The sequence below is a fragment of the Anguilla rostrata genome, chromosome 9, assembly GCF_018555375.3.
Source record: "Anguilla rostrata isolate EN2019 chromosome 9, ASM1855537v3, whole genome shotgun sequence".
NCBI lineage: Eukaryota > Metazoa > Chordata > Actinopteri > Anguilliformes > Anguillidae > Anguilla > Anguilla rostrata.
Window position 1 is genome coordinate 35,098,977 of NC_057941.1, and position 17,045 is coordinate 35,116,021.

At 42.3% G+C, this 17,045-nt stretch overlaps 2 protein-coding genes across 4 annotated transcripts in view; both read right to left on the reverse strand.

Annotated features, from left to right (window-relative positions):
- The window catches only part of LOC135263669 (actin filament-associated protein 1-like 1), a 37,591-nt gene extending 33,863 nt beyond the window's left edge, over positions 1-3,728 (reverse strand). The window contains exon 1 of the mRNA XM_064351965.1: positions 3,560-3,728. Within this exon, the coding sequence (XP_064208035.1) occupies positions 3,560-3,581 (22 nt within the window). The 5' untranslated portion in view covers positions 3,582-3,728. The remainder of the gene's footprint in view (positions 1-3,559) is intronic.
- Positions 3,729-4,452: 724 nt separating this feature from the next.
- The window catches only part of LOC135263670 (actin-binding LIM protein 3-like), a 90,110-nt gene continuing 77,517 nt past the window's right edge, over positions 4,453-17,045 (reverse strand). For 2 of the 3 annotated variants that reach the window (XM_064351966.1, XM_064351968.1), the window contains 7 exons: positions 14,959-15,096; positions 14,182-14,246; positions 12,389-12,542; positions 11,662-11,691; positions 8,888-8,946; positions 8,509-8,569; positions 7,103-7,979 (listed from right to left, as the gene is read on the reverse strand). In XM_064351966.1, the coding sequence (XP_064208036.1) occupies positions 7,960-7,979; positions 8,509-8,569; positions 8,888-8,946; positions 11,662-11,691; positions 12,389-12,542; positions 14,182-14,246; positions 14,959-15,096 (527 nt within the window). In that variant the 3' untranslated portion in view covers positions 7,103-7,959. Of the gene's footprint in view, positions 6,399-6,711; positions 6,793-7,102; positions 7,980-8,508; positions 8,570-8,887; positions 8,947-11,661; positions 11,692-12,388; positions 12,543-14,181; positions 14,247-14,958; positions 15,097-17,045 lie in introns of those variants that run through there. The other variant, XM_064351969.1, reaches the window with a different exon arrangement.

Sequence of the window (17,045 nt, forward strand, 5' to 3'; positions counted from 1 at the left end):
GAAGTGTCGCTATCCTGAAGTACACGAGACAATGAAGCACAACCGCGTTACTCTGTTACCGGGACAACCCATTTTAATGATGTCATAATTACTCACAAACAGAAGATTCCACAGGTGACAAATGAAACAGTGTAGTGGGAACAGTGATTGTCAGTGGAAGGTAACTAGATTGAACCCTTGGAGTGACAGTGCTGACGGACTCCTAAAAATAGTACTTAACCTGAACTTCTTCATTCATGCATAATATGCACATAAAAATACAACTACTACTAATAAAATCAGGGTATGTGTTAAATTCAATCCTATGCAGACTGTACTGTGTAACCCATGAGCAGGACCAAATGGCTAGACTCTGAGGTAAGACAGACATTGGCACTGCTTAGTGTCTTGCTAAACACAAATGCCTGAAATGGGGAAAAAACTGTTAAATAGCAATTGACCAGCTGGTGGGGCAGAAGGAGATATGCTTCACTGAAGTGCTGTGAGAATGGCTATATGCACAGATAGTTAGTCAGACACCACAGCACCAAGCAGGGTTACTGTAAAGTGATGTAATACTCAGCTCTGCAATCAACCAGAAATAGCACCCACCTCTGCTACAGTTTATACAAACAGGAAGCTGAGGAGACAAAGAGACTAATAATAACCGCACACAAATACACACACACAAACAAGCACAAGTACACACAAAAATGCACAGGCACAATGCATACACACACAGGTACATACATGCACAAAGCACTCAAGAAGACACACGCACACACAAAGCACTGAAGACACACATGCACACACACACGAACACACACACACACACACACACACATGCACACACGCACACACGCACACACACACATGCACACACGCACACACGCACACACACACACACATGCACACACGCACACACGACACACACACATGCACACACGCACACACGCACACACACACACACACACATGCACACACGCACACACACACACACACACACACATGCACACACACACACACACACACACACACACAGGCACATATGCACACAGGACACGTTTCCCGGACATGGGGACGGCGGATGTTAAACTGAGTAAACAAGCAGACCGGCCTGTCCTTCACCTGCTCTTGTAGGGGCGGAGTCTCAATATGAGACAGAAAGGTCAAGGGATTGTGGCCAATGAGGTTAAAGAGGGCAAATGAGGGAAGTACAGTCGGATATGCACCAGCTGGTTTTCTCCACTTCAAATTCTCTTCCAGCAAAAAGTACCTTGGCGCGTGTAACAACAAGCCCCTTGTAATCTGAGTTGGGAATCTGGTTTAAACAAACAGGTTCTAGAATCACCGCAGCAGTGGGAGAGTTTGGCATGCAGACAACTTCCTTCGACTAATCAAACTAACCAAAGAAGCCATAGGAGATGCACAGAGCACCTTCGGGTCAGCCCTGCCAAACAACAGTCAAACACTGTGCATTAGCCTATTACTTATGACGTGACTGGCGCACAATTCGCCTCCTAAACCTCTCCACTCTCCAACGAGGTTGACCATATCCACGAAACGTATCTCCATCTGGAATATCACAGAAAAATCGAACCCCTGCAGACGGGCCTATGTAGTTTCTTTCTATCCTAATCACCCTCTCGATGTCCGCTGCATATTTTTATTTTTGATTTCCGGTGGGTCAGTTGGATACGTTTTCAGAAAAGAGGGGGGAACTCACGCCTGCTTTCTGCAGGACCACCCAAAAAAAAGAAAAAGATGTAGGACCAGATTTCGGGTCCAGTGGATAGCCGGAGACACCCAGCTAGTTTTCGCAGAGAGAGGAGGAACCATCTCATTGTCTCGATGAAGCCCTTCAGGGAAGAAAGGAAAACATGCGCAGTACCCACTGGCAGTCTCCTCCCGCCGCTGTTTAAACAGAAAAGCCGCCACACGCACTCGGGTCCTGAACCTGAAGTGCGCTGCCAAGACAGCGACTACGAAAACAGGAGGAGGACATCTAAGAGATCTTAAGCCTACAAATCCCTGCAACGTGGGGGTCCTCCACAGCTCCATGCCCCCCCCCCCCCCCCATAAAGAAAAATGGCTGAGAGGCAGAAAACAAATCCAAGTCCAAGAGCAATTGCACAACAAGCTTTATCATAACACGACAGAGTCACCATACATAAGAGTGATCATTTTCCAAATAGGCTTATTTAAATTTAATTTCTTCCTTTGCCATTCAGTAATGGAAATGATCATGTTGGCCAAACAAACAAAAAATTGTGGTAAATAACTAATACAATTTATACAAAAAATAATTAAATAAAAACAGGTGTAATTATTATAGGTCAGTATCAGGGGCCTCAATACTGGCCTCAATTGCTTGCCCTTCTCTGTCGAAAAAGTAGCTCAGTTCAGTGAAAATGATAATGCCCATGACAAGCATGCAGGAGCCAGCTGGTCTAGCATTACCAAGTTGACTTACCAGTATGACCATCACATGACCAGTGTAACCAATCTGGTCCACCATCACAGCTGTTTCATTATCACCCTGATCGAGCTGGTCTGCCAGCATAAGACCAGCACGGCCCATCTTGTGATCAGCAATAGACCCACATTGACCCGTTTGGACCTGGTCTGCACAATTCAGTCAATATTGTGTACCATAAAAATGTTATAGCAGTATATAGCAGTTTTGACTGAAAACAGTTACAGAACGTTACAGCATCAAATGTGCTATTAGTTCAAAGCACGGCTTCGTCTTGACAATAAATACACGAAAATGCTTCGACTAACAAAGTTCAAAGTTCATTAACACAGTTAATACCATGTATATGGTTAATACACAGTAAGCGTTTACAATCAGTATAGCCTACAGTCAGAATTTGGCTACTCACGGCGAAAAGAGTTCAGTTAATTTATTCAGTATTCCACACGTGTGCAACGTTTGTCTGTCGCTGTGGCTAAATGTTATTTTGGACCATAGTAATAATGTTCACTGGCAGCGTTATAAACACACCAAACGATTACACACCGAGTTTCCCACTGCCTCGATGTTCAGTTCTTGCCCTGATCGAAGTCGAGCGTGTCATTTCCCCCAAGAGGCGCATATTACTGTGTTAATGATGTTACGGTGTTCAGACCCACAGGTACCTGTAGGCTACTAATACCTTCACAAGTCAATAAAACAGCAGGTAGTTATTGTTATTATGTTCTAATTCACCAGGGCGGAGAGCCATTTTTCATGATCGTGTAACAGTCATCAACATTATTACCATCACCATCATCAGCAGCAGCAATAACAGCCACAGCACCAACGCGAATGCCAACATGTTTGCAGCAAAATTAAAGCTTATTTCAAGTAGGCTGAAATGACCATAGCGTGCTCAGGTTTGAACACAACTTAAAATACGTTTCTAAGAATAGGCTACAATGCCCTGCACCAATAAAACACTTGCCCACACTGTTGACAACTAAAAATGTGTTCTAAATCAAAGAACCGCGTGCATTACCACATAAAGTGTGACGCCCAAACCGCAAATGATAAAAATCTTAAATCAAAATGACACGGGGAAGGCGGTCCGTTACTTACTATCACCACTGTTGGTCTCCATCGCAGGGGTACAGATTCTCCGTCGGTTAATTAATTAATTTTTTTCAAAGTTTTACCAGCAATACATGCCAAAGCCAATGTGTCCCTCAGCCTACAGTAAGTGACAAGGTTTGATCGAGTCCGAGCGGATGGCGCGTGCACTTCCTATGCGCTCAGTTGGGTCCTAGTGCTACTGTAACAGGTCCTGCAAAAACGGTTCAAACCGTTATTCCCCCCCACATTAAACAGAAGATAGTGGGCCTATCCTTCCCATTACTATCTTACAACGGTTTTTAATGACTGAAGATTTGCTATATATCCGATTTTGGTTACCTACAAGTACATCTGTTCAAAAACTCTTATACAAATATTTTTTATCTGTTTAAACTGAAATGTGAAAAACTCATACTTTAGCCTACTGTTTAATGTTACACGCAAGAACTGCAAGCAGCGGTGTCATGTCCATTCACATCGAAGGTGGTCGAATTCATTATTAGTCGTATTGACAAACTTGTTTTCATTTAGCGACGTGTACTTAATGAAGCCATACCTCGAGTACCACATCACGTAGCCATTGGAGAGATCATAAATACAGCACAAAGGTTGGGTGTGTAAATTGGGAAATAATGTCATAAAATAAATTATGTATAACTATTATATAAATTCTATATAAAGAAAATTGCTGTATACATATTTTTTCCAGAGCAGGATAAATTTCATTATCCCTAAATACCAACGAGCCAGGGAAGAACTGAAATAGAACCAGGATAAATTTAAACGAATAAAAGTTATTACAAGTATCAATGACCCCGGAAATACTCGTTGTGGTGGTTCTTTTTGCATGAATTCAACTGTGTTTTAAAAGATATATACAAGCACATGTAAAAACTGTACACGTGAATACAGCATTTTATTTAAATAAAAGTCGTACTATGTCCAATGTTAGCACTGACAAGTAAAGTACAGGGAGATGATTGTACAGTTACAAAACAGAAAATGTACAATTTAAAAATACCACTTTACCCCTCATACTTGTAATCAAAAAATAACAATTGAATTATATTGCTCCTATAAATACACTCAACCATCTACAACACAACACTGGTGATGCCCGAATATGGAAAGTTAATATTGTGAATGGCGAGAAGTTGTGATTTAAACGTGAAATTGAACGAAAGGTGAATGTCCAATGACAAACCTGCTGTCCCATGACGTAATAACAAGCAGCAGCTTCACCAGAATGGCAGTTATCGTTATTACTTTACTGGCAAACAATATTAACTAAATTCTCTATTGGCAGCAGTCGTAATAACAGTTCTGGCTTACTGCATATAGCAACTAAAATACATTATATTTCGACCTCAGAAATTAATTAAACTCCAGTAATCAATGTTTCTTGATAATAAGTCCTTAAATAAGATTTATCTTGAATATACTGCATCAACCATCATTAAGAAAAAGGCGATTCAGAAGGAGAAAGCAAAGAAGACAGAATTCATACATTGAACATAAATCAAGTGGTTCAGCAAAACATTTACCACAAGCTTAAAGAACCGTAACTTTGGCTTGACTGAGGTGTGCTTCACAAAGAAATCCCAACACAGGAAAATAAGAAAATTAATTGATTAAAAATAAGTTTGAGAAATAATCATGTAAAAAGCCTTCGTTAGAACTGTAGATACACTCAAATATTCAATATTTAATGACTCCATTAACGCACAGTTGCAGGCATGTGCATAAAGTGTTGTTTTGGGTCAGATCCCACCATAGTTAAGTGAATTGAGGAAAGACATTACTCAGCAAGTTGTGCATATATTTCCTGATTGTTGCGATCCATTATAAATGCTGTGGGGGAAATATTATGAGTGTGGAAAGTGCTTTTCACACATTTTCCACAATGGCAATGAAAAAAAAAGTCATCTCATGAAGAATAATACATTCTACAGAATGAAATCAATGTTGGTTCAATACTGATTGCAAGCAAAAAGCAGGTCATTTAGGAGTCAGACAAACAAAACAAAACAAAACAAACAACAACAACAACAAAACATGAGGGATAAAAAGAGCAATTCCACACAAACCAATTTAATCAGAAACTAATTTTGATATGCACTTTGGAAATACTGCATCTTATATATTTTTTTCATATAACTTTGGTACACACCCTGGTTAAATCAAAATCACACACCACACTCATCACATCAGCCACATCAGTACAGACTATGTCAGAAATCATCAGAAGAACAATAAGCATATGGTGAGGTCATACAAATACATTTTGGGCGTTGACTGGCCGGTGAGGTACAACAACGTGATGATCAGTTTCATCATATAACATTCTGATGATGTGCCTGGTACGCTAAAAACAGACTGCTCACATTACTGCCCAAAGATAAGGCCTAATCTCTCCCGTAGAGCCACACAGTCATACAGGGCAGTTTCTTGGTCTTGGTGGAGTGACACACCTGAACTGATGAACTAAAAACAAAAAGCAACATTAGAAAAGACATCTTCGACCCCCCCGCAGTCTCTATGCAGCCCGCGTTGCCACGGTAACGCTGCCGGGAGCGCTCCGTATCGGGGCTGGAGTGTTTTTTTGGGATCCGTGGCGGTTCCACATCTCTGAGCTGCAGAGGGTGGACCTGGCTCCCCCATCCCCAGGTGCTTTTTATTGTGGGACCAGAATCCGGACGCTGCCCACCCCCTCCTCCTCACCCAGCAGCGTTTAAAACAGCCTGGCTTGCTTCTTCAGCTCGTTCCTCTTCCAGAGGGCCAGCCGGTCAAAGTCCGCGATCGTCATCCCGAACACCTGGCCGAACTCCTCCGGTGACAAATGGCGCTGCCAGTCAAGTACACAATAACGTCACTTTTTAATTACTGCTGCTTTGCACTGCATATTTCATATAAACCGATAGATCATCATCAGTAATGCACAATAAATATACAGTTGGAGATCAATACCCATCCATAATAAAAGTTTCCACAATTGCCCTGGTATTGATTCATTTTGGACTACAGTGAAGTTAATCTCTGAAGCAGTGATAGAAACATCAGATTATTATTATTATTATTACTATTATTATTATTATTAGTTTGAAGAAGGAATCAATCAAAATCCTTGAATGCTGGGATGTTTGCATTGAATGACTCACCTCTAACCTGGTCCTGTCTACATCATTTGGCAGTCTAATCCGCCCTCTAGTGGTCACTACCAGTTGTTCATAAGGGTAAATCTGGATGGGGCGAGAGAGAGAGAGAGCCGTCAGGAAGTTTGCACACAGAAATGAAAGATTCTAAACTTGAATGAAACTAAGCAAACAAATTCAGTTTTCCTTAAACACCATATAAAGAAAAAGCAGCATTTGTACTGGGCTGAGCCTTCACATCGGCTGCGTCACGTAGGAGTGCGTATTTTCTCACGTCACGGACACAGTGATGAGATGAGTTTCGTGCTCAGTTCCTGGTTTTGACCCCTTCAGTCTTAGGGCAGGAAGCAGCCATGGCTAACCCAGCTGGGTGGGGGCGAGGGGGCTGTTTTTCATTGCTGGGGGTGGGGTGGGGGGGTGGTTTAAAATTCACCCGCTCACCTCTGGCTGACACCCAGAGGGCTCCCCAAGGAAGTGATGTCAGAACTGTGACATCACTCTGTCAGCTGGAACTTCACTGCCACGTCTGGCTGTAGGCAGGGTGCTTTAACCCGCACACTCTGTACTGGCAGTTACTGCCTCAGATTACGCACATATCAGAGCCGTCCTTCACCCTGATGACAGGCACACTGCCCTTATAAAAACGCAATATACTGCAGTACCTTATAAATATATGGATCTATGTGGAAAACATAATGAAAACTACAAATTTTACTGAAGTGCAATATGTTACATTATATCTAAAAGTGGCAATAAATATCATATTTGCCAATATATTATGACTTGTGATATATAGTTAATATATACATACAGTATTACAGTATATACAGTATATTCCAGGTCTATTAAGGTGGCAATAATCTCCAACAGGGTCAACACTACAGCACTACACTACATTAAGAGATTAATGTGCTTCTTCTCAGTGCGGTTTAACACTTACCTCTGCTGCTAAAGAAGTATTTTCTCACTGTGTTGAACAACACTGTCTTTTGTCAATTCTGCTAAGAGTTGTACCTAATCTTTAAAGTACTTCAGTATGGAAACCACTCTACTTTTAGTACTGTTTAATAAAGAACTGTGTTCTGCTAAATGTGATACCTCATGCCAGTTTGGTGTGAAAAAACGGTTGACTTGTATCTACACTTTTTAGAATTGTCTTTTTTTCTGTACTGCTAAAGGTGCAGATTTTTCTCTGTTACAACATGGTGCATTTTTCAGTGGCGTTTAGCACTCCAGTTGAAACTCTCCTCAAGCTTAGTGTCTCACCTTGTACTCTGTGAAAAGATGAGAACAAAAAACAGGCCATTACCATATGCTTCCAAAACAATGTTCAACACAACAGCTAACTTATTTTTCATGCACTGTTACATATATTATTCTAATCTAGATTCCAGGTGCTCAATTTCTTATATCTCAGCGCATATATAATGATCCTGACAAAAATGAGATCAGTGTTGCTCTAACTGCATTTATCTTTCCCAAAATTGTTCATCATTTTGCATTCAATCTGTGGCCAAAGCTCTGTTATACAACAACAGGGGGACATGTTTTCTTTGAAAGCATTTCTAGATTGTGTTCTTATTCCAATCGCACCCATTTACAGAGTTGGAAAGTCCAGGGGTCAGAAAGTAAAAGTCTTTCTTCCACCCATTAACTCAGCCAGCTGAATTCACTAATTAGTTCTACCTCCTGGCTTAAGAATTGTGCTAATTAGCAAATCCAGGTGACTGGAACAAACACTGGGGAGGACGTTTACATTCTGAACCTGGATTCTCCACCTCTATCCGAAGAGAGGCGGCCTACCTCTCATCCCCCAGTTTACTGGGCTGCTGCTGTCGTAGTCATAGTAATCAGCACTTTGTGGCTGAAAAAGAAAAAATCATCAAAACTCACCACCAGCTTAATGTGCAACATGCCAGGGAAGTACTGAATGCCTGCAATTACTGTGTACTGATATTCTGAAATCAGGCTAAATTGAGATCAAAGAAGACCAAATCATATTATTATTATTGTTGTTGTTGTTGTTGTTGGTGTTACTATCATAATGTCAAATATCACCTTACAAGCTGTGTGTACAAGATGATCTGCTTCACAATGTCTCCTCTGTATTTCTATATATAAAAAACAATGTATATATTTTTTATCATGTATTTGTTTTTCAGCCAGGGCCCCGTGGTCTCACCCGCTGTAGCCCGTTCCTGCCGTACCCCGGCAAGGAGGTCGTCCCGGTGACGCAGGGGTCTAGGGGAAGAAGCAGACGCGAAAAATCCCAGTTAGCCAACAGGAGCATCGTCCTCTTCAATCACCAGTCCATTTACCCACCATCACAACAGCCAGAGAACAGCAATGCAGCATAGAAGTTCTATATTCACCTTATTCACCTTCCTTCATTATTTCCTTTATTTTTCTTTCTCGTCAGTTTTATTTAACCTCCAACCACTGTATTCATCAGTAATAACAGCAAGTATTAACATGATTTCATTTTTTGGCAGCAGGCTTGCATTACAGCATACTACCAGCAAATAATATTGCCAATAACTGGATATACCCACTAGTATTTAGTACGGAGTGAATTAATTGCTGATCCAGGTAACTACGTAAAGCAGGTTGGGAGTACCTATCAGTTTAAGTGTGGGTTTAATTCTTCATCTTTACAAATCACCAGCTGTCACTACCTCTGTCTGCTCATTTCACAGTTCATAAACCTCATCACAAACGATAAGATGCACAGAGGTGTGTAATTCCACATTGAGACCGCCAGGGGGCAGCAGCTGCACAGCAGTGCACTGGATGCATTTTTGTCGTCCTGTGCTGAGTACCAGCCCCATAGCCAAAACAGCTAAATGAGGCGTGTCACTGTGATGTCAAACACCTGGAGCCTATTTTATTTTGAATTTACTTCTTACAGGACAGTTTACTTTGTGGGATTAAAAAAAAAAGTATATATATGTAAGTATATATAATTTCAGTTTTAGGGTTTGCTTTTTTGACCAGCGGTTTTTGTGTGTGATGGGCGGCAGTGTAGTATAATGGGTAAGAAAATGGTCTTGTAAACTGAAGGTCACAGGTTCAATTCCTGGGTTGGACACTGCCATTGAGCCTTGAGCAAGGTAATTAACCAGCATTGCTTCAGTATACAGTATATCTAACTGTATAAATGGATATAAAAAATATATAAAAGGTGTGCAAGTCCATCTGGGTAAGAGCATCTGCTAAATGCCTGTAATGTAATGCAATGTAAGGATATTTTATATGCTAAGAGAAGTCTTTATTGACCTGCTGGCTTTACAATGGCTGCTATTGGACGTTCAGGGCGGTTGGGGTCTAAACCCAGGAAGCATACTTCACCTAACTGCAAAGCAGCTTGTACAACAGTGCTAGGCCTCCAGAGATTTTCCATATGTACATTGCCCGATTATTCTTCAAAACAAATCTGTTTAATCTTATTTTCAGTTGGAAATATTTGCTATGATTGGGGTCACCATTTGTTCTAAAACACGTGACCCACAGGGAATTAAACTTGCATTACAATCAATATACCCCTGGAGTCTCCATAGGCACTGGATTAGCACAATCAAAGGACTAATCATACAATTAGTGGCTAACTGTGATCCTCATAAAAGTAATTAATTTTCCGAACACATGGAGAGGCATTCATAGATGGAATGTCATACAAAAAAAGTTTTTGAGTGACAGCGCGCACCAGTATATAAGCCTGGTTAACTACACAAAGACGGATTCAATATATTCTGTACAGTTTGCAATTTTTTATCCGCAAATACACACAGCAGGTTCACATTTAGAAGAAAAAAATACATCACCTGCAGTACTGCTGTACAGAGACCAACAACAAGGGAGAATCATAAAAAAAACATCTGTCAGCAGGGCACAAGGGAGCTTTGAGCAGCGGATAGATGTCAGCCACGATTTGACCGATTTCTCAGAGCAAACATTCCAGGAGGGGAACTGGATAACCCCAAATCACCTGCATTTCTCAGTGAGAATGCATCGAACGGTGGGGTAATCCCCTCTGAGAAACAGCTTAAGCAGAAGAGTTTGCCGTGGGCTGCTTGAAAAGTTTATGAAAGCATAGTTGGGCTACACGGGAACACAGTAACGGAGTGAGGTTCAGAATCTACAATAAGGCTCCCACCTGAGCCACAGAACAGAACATAATGGAATGGATAGGAAGGGAATGGAACAGAACAGAACAGAACAGAACAGAACTGAACGGCATGGAATGGAATAGAACAGGACAGAACAGGACAGGACAGGACAGGACAGGACAGGACAGGACAGGACAGAACAGAACAACCAAATTTTTTCCAAGGGGAAACTTCAGGCTCAGCCATACGACACGGGATGGGGCAGTTACTGTTCTGATGTGTGGTACCCTTCCCAGTCCGCTCAGATTCTCTTCCAAACCTGCAGACCTGCAGACGGACATCTCACCAAACGCCGCTGTCCTGTACCAGTGAAATGTCCGCCCTGTGAAGGGCTGCCAGCCCTCTTTCCCTGAGCGTGACAGGCAGGACGCGGTCGGCAGTCCAGTCACGGTGCAGATGGCTGGTGACTGTTCCGCGGGGAGTGATCGGCGCGGCCTTGCGTGCAGACTATTTCTGGACGGTAATTGTTGCGGCGTGTCCATTACAATGCCCCTCCCAAAAACCAGGCCCAGAAGTGTCCATTACAATGCCCCTCCCAAAAACCAGGCCCAGAAGCAGAGGGGAAAGGGTCACTGCTGAATGGAACCCACTTCCTGGCCTCGGCTCATTGGAGTCATTCACAAACTGACCTCCTGGACCACCCTGGCCTCTGTGGTAACCAGGACACACGCACACACACACACACACACACACACACGCACACGCGCACGCACGCACGCACACACACATACACACACACACACGCGCGCACGCACGCACGCACACACACACACACACATGAGTCACTCACCGCTGTCTGCACTGTACTGCGATCGAGGAGCTGGAAGACATAAAACAGACACAGCCTCCAGTCAAAAATAAATAAATTAATAAAATAAAATAAAAAACCCATCTTGAAAAAGCGAGGCTTGACGTCTCGTTCGGGGGCGCTAATAATGGAGTGCTTCTGTTCAATTGGATGCCCCCCCCCGCCCCCCGGCAGGCGCCAGCTTGATAAAAAGTCATAAAACAACGGTGGTGTCTGAAAATAAACAGATCCAGAGTCTGCCCCAGAGTCCTCCCGCTTTCCCCCAAATTTACAGTCAGCCCCTCGATCCACCAGGGGTCCGGCCCCCTTACCGTGCATTATAAAACACACGGTGCTAAAATCAGCTCTAAACTTTGAAAGAGCAACTTTTACTCTCACAGAATTTATATTTTACTGTGAGCTTCTGAAGTGGCAAGATGACAACCATTTTTTGTGTGTTGTGTGTGTCTCTGCTTTTTGCAGATGGGCTCACTGATCTGATACTGACAGTCATCTGACAGCTACGTGTCGTTAGTACCTTGTTAGAGGTACATGGTGCCATAGTCCTGGGTTAAAACAAAAACCTGCACCCACACCGGCCCTTTCTGGATAAGACTGGACACCCCTGGTATAAACAGAAAGGGCACGGTCCTCTCAGGAGGACAGTATAAACAGAAAAGGTGCTGTCCTCTCAGGAGGACAGTATAAACAGAAAGGGCGCGGTCCTCACAGCCATTGATGGTGTTGTTGTAGCTGCTGCCGTGCAGCGCCTCCCTGCTGTCACTCCGGGAACTGCGGGAGCCGCCCCAGGGATCGTTGCTATAGGAACCAGACCTGGCCTTCATTTCCTCCTTCAGGATAAGCCTCCCGATCCCACCTTGGACCTGCAAGGGACAGGAAGAGAGAGAGAAAGAGCAGGTAAGAGAGAGAGAGCAAGTGAGAGAGAGAGACTGACTTTGATGCCTCTTTATTAGAACATCATTGTAAATTCATTGTACACTAGAATAAAGACTAAAAATGAATCTACATAAACTACAAAACAACTAAAAACAACATTGAAAAGTAAGAAAATAAATAAACCACAGTAGCAAATCACCCACACAATTTTGTACATATTTGTGCTGTCATTTATACGAAGCCAGTTTGAATCCTTTGATTCATTTGGAGAGAGAGAGAGAGTGAGTGATATTAGAGGGAGAAAAAAGGGGAGGGGCAGATGGAGGGAAGGTGGGGTGAGTTGAAAGGGGGGGGGTGGGTGTTTGGCCAGAGGGAAGCTATCACACACTGACAGGACATATGTTACACTCTCGCTTGTCTCATAGCGACGGTTTTGCGCGGTCAGGGTTCTAAATGACCAGATTGCGCATTAAAAGCACTGATGGCTCGAGGTCACGTTTTGCCAGCTTTATGAAAATAAGCCGTCAAATGCTGTCAGCTCTCCTGCTCAGGAATATTCATTAGTCTTTCCACATGGGAACCAAATCGAAATTATTACATCAATTCATTTTTAAAGAATCAAGTGGTTCTAAATTACATTTCAATGAAACTGCTCATTTTATTTATAATATGATATATATATATATATATATATATATATATATATATATATAATATATACAGTATAGTATATTTACTGACTGACACTAATAGTGTTGAGTTGTATGGTCCTAACGAGGTTCAAACCTGGTTCATGCAAACAGACCTGAAGGCTTGCATGGAATTAGGATGAAGAATTATGCATAAATAATGCATAAATAATACTGTAATAAAATTATAAATAATGTGGTGCAATTCAATACATATCTGTACACATATTGTGTAAAGCATCGTACATACTTTGTTTGCATCCATGTACCATAAAGTATTCATGTTAATATGCTATCAGAGAAAATGCTGTTCATGTATTCTCTAGTGATCAGAAGACCTGACAGGGGCACATCAAAACCAAGGTGATCTCCTGCTGTTATCAGTAATGTGATTGCATCCTGTCGAGAAATTTAATCAAATGTTTACCACAACAACCTTGCTGGATCGAAAAAGACTGCGAAGCAAGGTAGGAGCAGAGCAGTATTAATCCTTAAGGGGAGTATTTAATTAATGTAAAAGAGCTGCAGCTTTTGCATTTCAATGTTCTATTAATTTTTATTTTTTAAATGTAATTAATTCTTTTTATATCTCGGTCTTCTTTAAAGAAAATGCCTGCTTGCCACCGTAAGAGGAGCGCAGTCTGTTCTCAGGAAAGTCGTCTTACGTAATTCCCTCAGTCTTTCCCTTTCTTCCTATTCTATTTAACTCAAAACGCAGCTAGACGAAAATAACTGAACTTCAGCGGTCTGCGAGCAGATTCTGAGTTACTCTCAACCAATACGATCACTCCGAGGAGGCCGCAAGTCTAGGGACGTACGAGTGTGCAGTTTAAGAAGAGTAGAGGGATATACTGACAGGGAGAGAGAGAGAGAGAGAGGGGGGATAGAGAAAGAGAGGGGGGGTAGAGAGAGAGAGAAGAGAGAGAAAGAGACATACTCTGTTAAGACTGTGATTCCAACCGTCCTCTTCACCACCCGAGGAAAACCTTCGAGCACGAGGAGCTAGAGAGAGAGAGAGAGAGAGAGAGAGAGAGAGAGAGAGAGAGGTGGTAGAGATGAATGGAAAGAGATCAATAACTTGAACCTGACACTAGGTAGAGAAACACAGGCATAATATTTTAAAGGTGAGTTTGTGAAATGAATAAGCAGGTGATAAATACATAAGCCCATCTACGGCAGATAAGAAATTCACCTGGCAGAGAAAAAGAAAATAAATATCAGCCTAATATTTCTCACACTTCCTTCATTTCTCTTCGGCGGTGGTGCGCAGATAAAAACAAAGGTTTAAATCAGAGCGGCAGACAGAAGAAAACAACATCATGGGTGCACTGAAATGACCCTGTCTCACTTAATATAAATTTCATTTAATGAAAATAGCTTCCGCTTGTCCATTGTCACCAGAGATCCTTATACGCGATACATTGACTGATCTTATATCATTCAGGTGTAGTAAGTGGGTATACTTCAAACATACTGTTGCCAAAACTTTACAAAACACACTACATTGAACATCTACTATCATCTATCATCTATCTATCTATCTACGTCTGTCTGTCTCTGCTGCTGTCGTTGCGTGTCGTCTTGTCTCGTCTGTCTGTCTGTCTGTCTGTCTGTCTGTCTGTCTGTCAGTCAGTCAGTCAGTCAGTTAATAAATCAAGTCAATCAATTGATTAATTCCTAATTTGGGTTCTTTCTTAACACAGTGTAGTGATACCTTTGGGGGACTCGGTGTAGGGGAAGTAGTTGGATTCGGGGTGCTGGATGTGGTCCGGAGAGTACGTGGATGAAAACTGGGCGCAGTTCATGATGTCATCACTGGTCTTACTTTTTATGGCTGAATATTGGTCACCGTCTGGAGGACATAAGAATGCAGATTCATGAACCCCTGTGAAGCTTCATGTAGCACTTGGAACTACAGTGCAATCACCATCACTGACACGTACTGTGTGAACTAATGAACAACTTTTGCATGCTGCAGAAGCAATGGTATGGTTTGGTTGGAGAGAGATAGAGAGAGGGAGGGAGGGAGAGAGAGAGAGAGCACTTACTCTGTTAAGACTGTGATTTCAACCATTCTCCGCTCCTTATCCAAATCTGATTATGATCTAAATGAATCTCGCCTCTGTTAATGAGGTAATTATACTCATAACCACAGATCATGACTCAAGTACAATCAAAGAGTGAACCCACATAAATTTTCTATAACAAGGGCTCAGCTTAGACTAAACTGGGTTGCCTCATTCTGTAACCCTTCCCTAAGCTGTTATTAACATTTTAAATAAATATGTAAACATTTGTAGTACCAAAAAAGAAAATGTGATATATAACAAAAATTACCGATCATTCTTGCGCAACACATAATTATAATAATGCTCATTTTATTAAATCTTCAACACGACACCATACTAAAGATCAGATGAAGGATTAAAAAATAATAACAATAACAAGATAATCATTCCAAAAATGGTCTGAGTATACAGCTGAATAACAATAATGCACCACTCAGATGTGTCCTCTGTGACAGACAGGCTGAGTGACAGACAGACAAGCTGAGTGACAGACAGACAGGCTGACTGACAGACAGACACACGGACGAAGGGAAAGAGACGGTACTTACAGACCGGACAGTTGGCCCGGGAAATGCATTGTGGGTAGGGTGCAGGGAAGGAAAAGTTACGGGAGAGTAAAAAAACAAAATGAAAATGGAAAATAAAGAAAGACAGGAAAAGGAACGTTATTGGTGATTCGGGAGGAAAGGAGCGCACAGGGGGGAAAAAACTGCCAAAATTTGCTTCCCGTGTGAAAGCAAAACATCCAGTGGTGATGTCACAAAACCAGACAAATGACCGCATGCAGCCTGTATGTATTTTTAGCCAATCAGCTCTCTTGGGTGCTGATTGGCCAAAATGACAGTCACATCTATGGGGCATACATAGCTTCCTCCACATGGGTAGCAAAGAGTTAAATGTTTTTTTTTTGTGCACGACAGGCTTGGAGACAAGGCGGGGGAATCACCTTGCTGAAAACTTGCATGCTTATACCTTTTATACCAGTTTACTTCTCGTAAAAGCATAGATGCAGTGAGCCGTGGATGGGGGCTGCGTATAAACGCTGAGGAGCGAGAAACTGCGAGACGCACAGCGGACGTCAGCGAAGGGGTCAGGGGTGGAGGCCAGCCTACAGAGGGACTGGCGTGCTCACAGTACCGTTAAATAAAGCGGCAGTCCAGTCACAGCGATTTGGGAGCGAGTTCCCTAAACCCTCCCTGTTCCTGTCAAACTGGCGGTGTAATATGAATGCGTTATTATGAACACATGTATAATGAATGAGCGGGAGGCCAAAGATCTTTTTCTGACATTTCCTCCGCTTCTGGAATCTCTTTGGATTTTACTTCTGGGTGAACGTACTGAGTTGCGCTGGTGCTGTAGGATTGCGGGGCACCATAGACGTCTTTGCACTGAGGAGATCTGGGGTTCGTTTATAGTCACTGATGCTTTCATCTTTCATACCCTTTGATTTATATATAGACAGGAGATTTCTACCAGCTTGCTACTGAAGGGGAGCTCTGTGCAAGAGTTCTGAATATATGCATGTGTGTGTGTGTGTGTGTGTGTGTGTGTGTGAGCATGTGTGTGTGTGTGTGTGTGTGTGTGTGTGTGTGTGTGCATGAGTGAGCATGTGTGTGTGTGTGTGTGTGTGTGTGTGCGTGAGTGCGTATGCATGTGTGTGAGTACTGTATGCATGTTGGGCACATACAGGCACGTTGATGTTTGTGTGTGTCTCCATGAATGCTGATGTGCA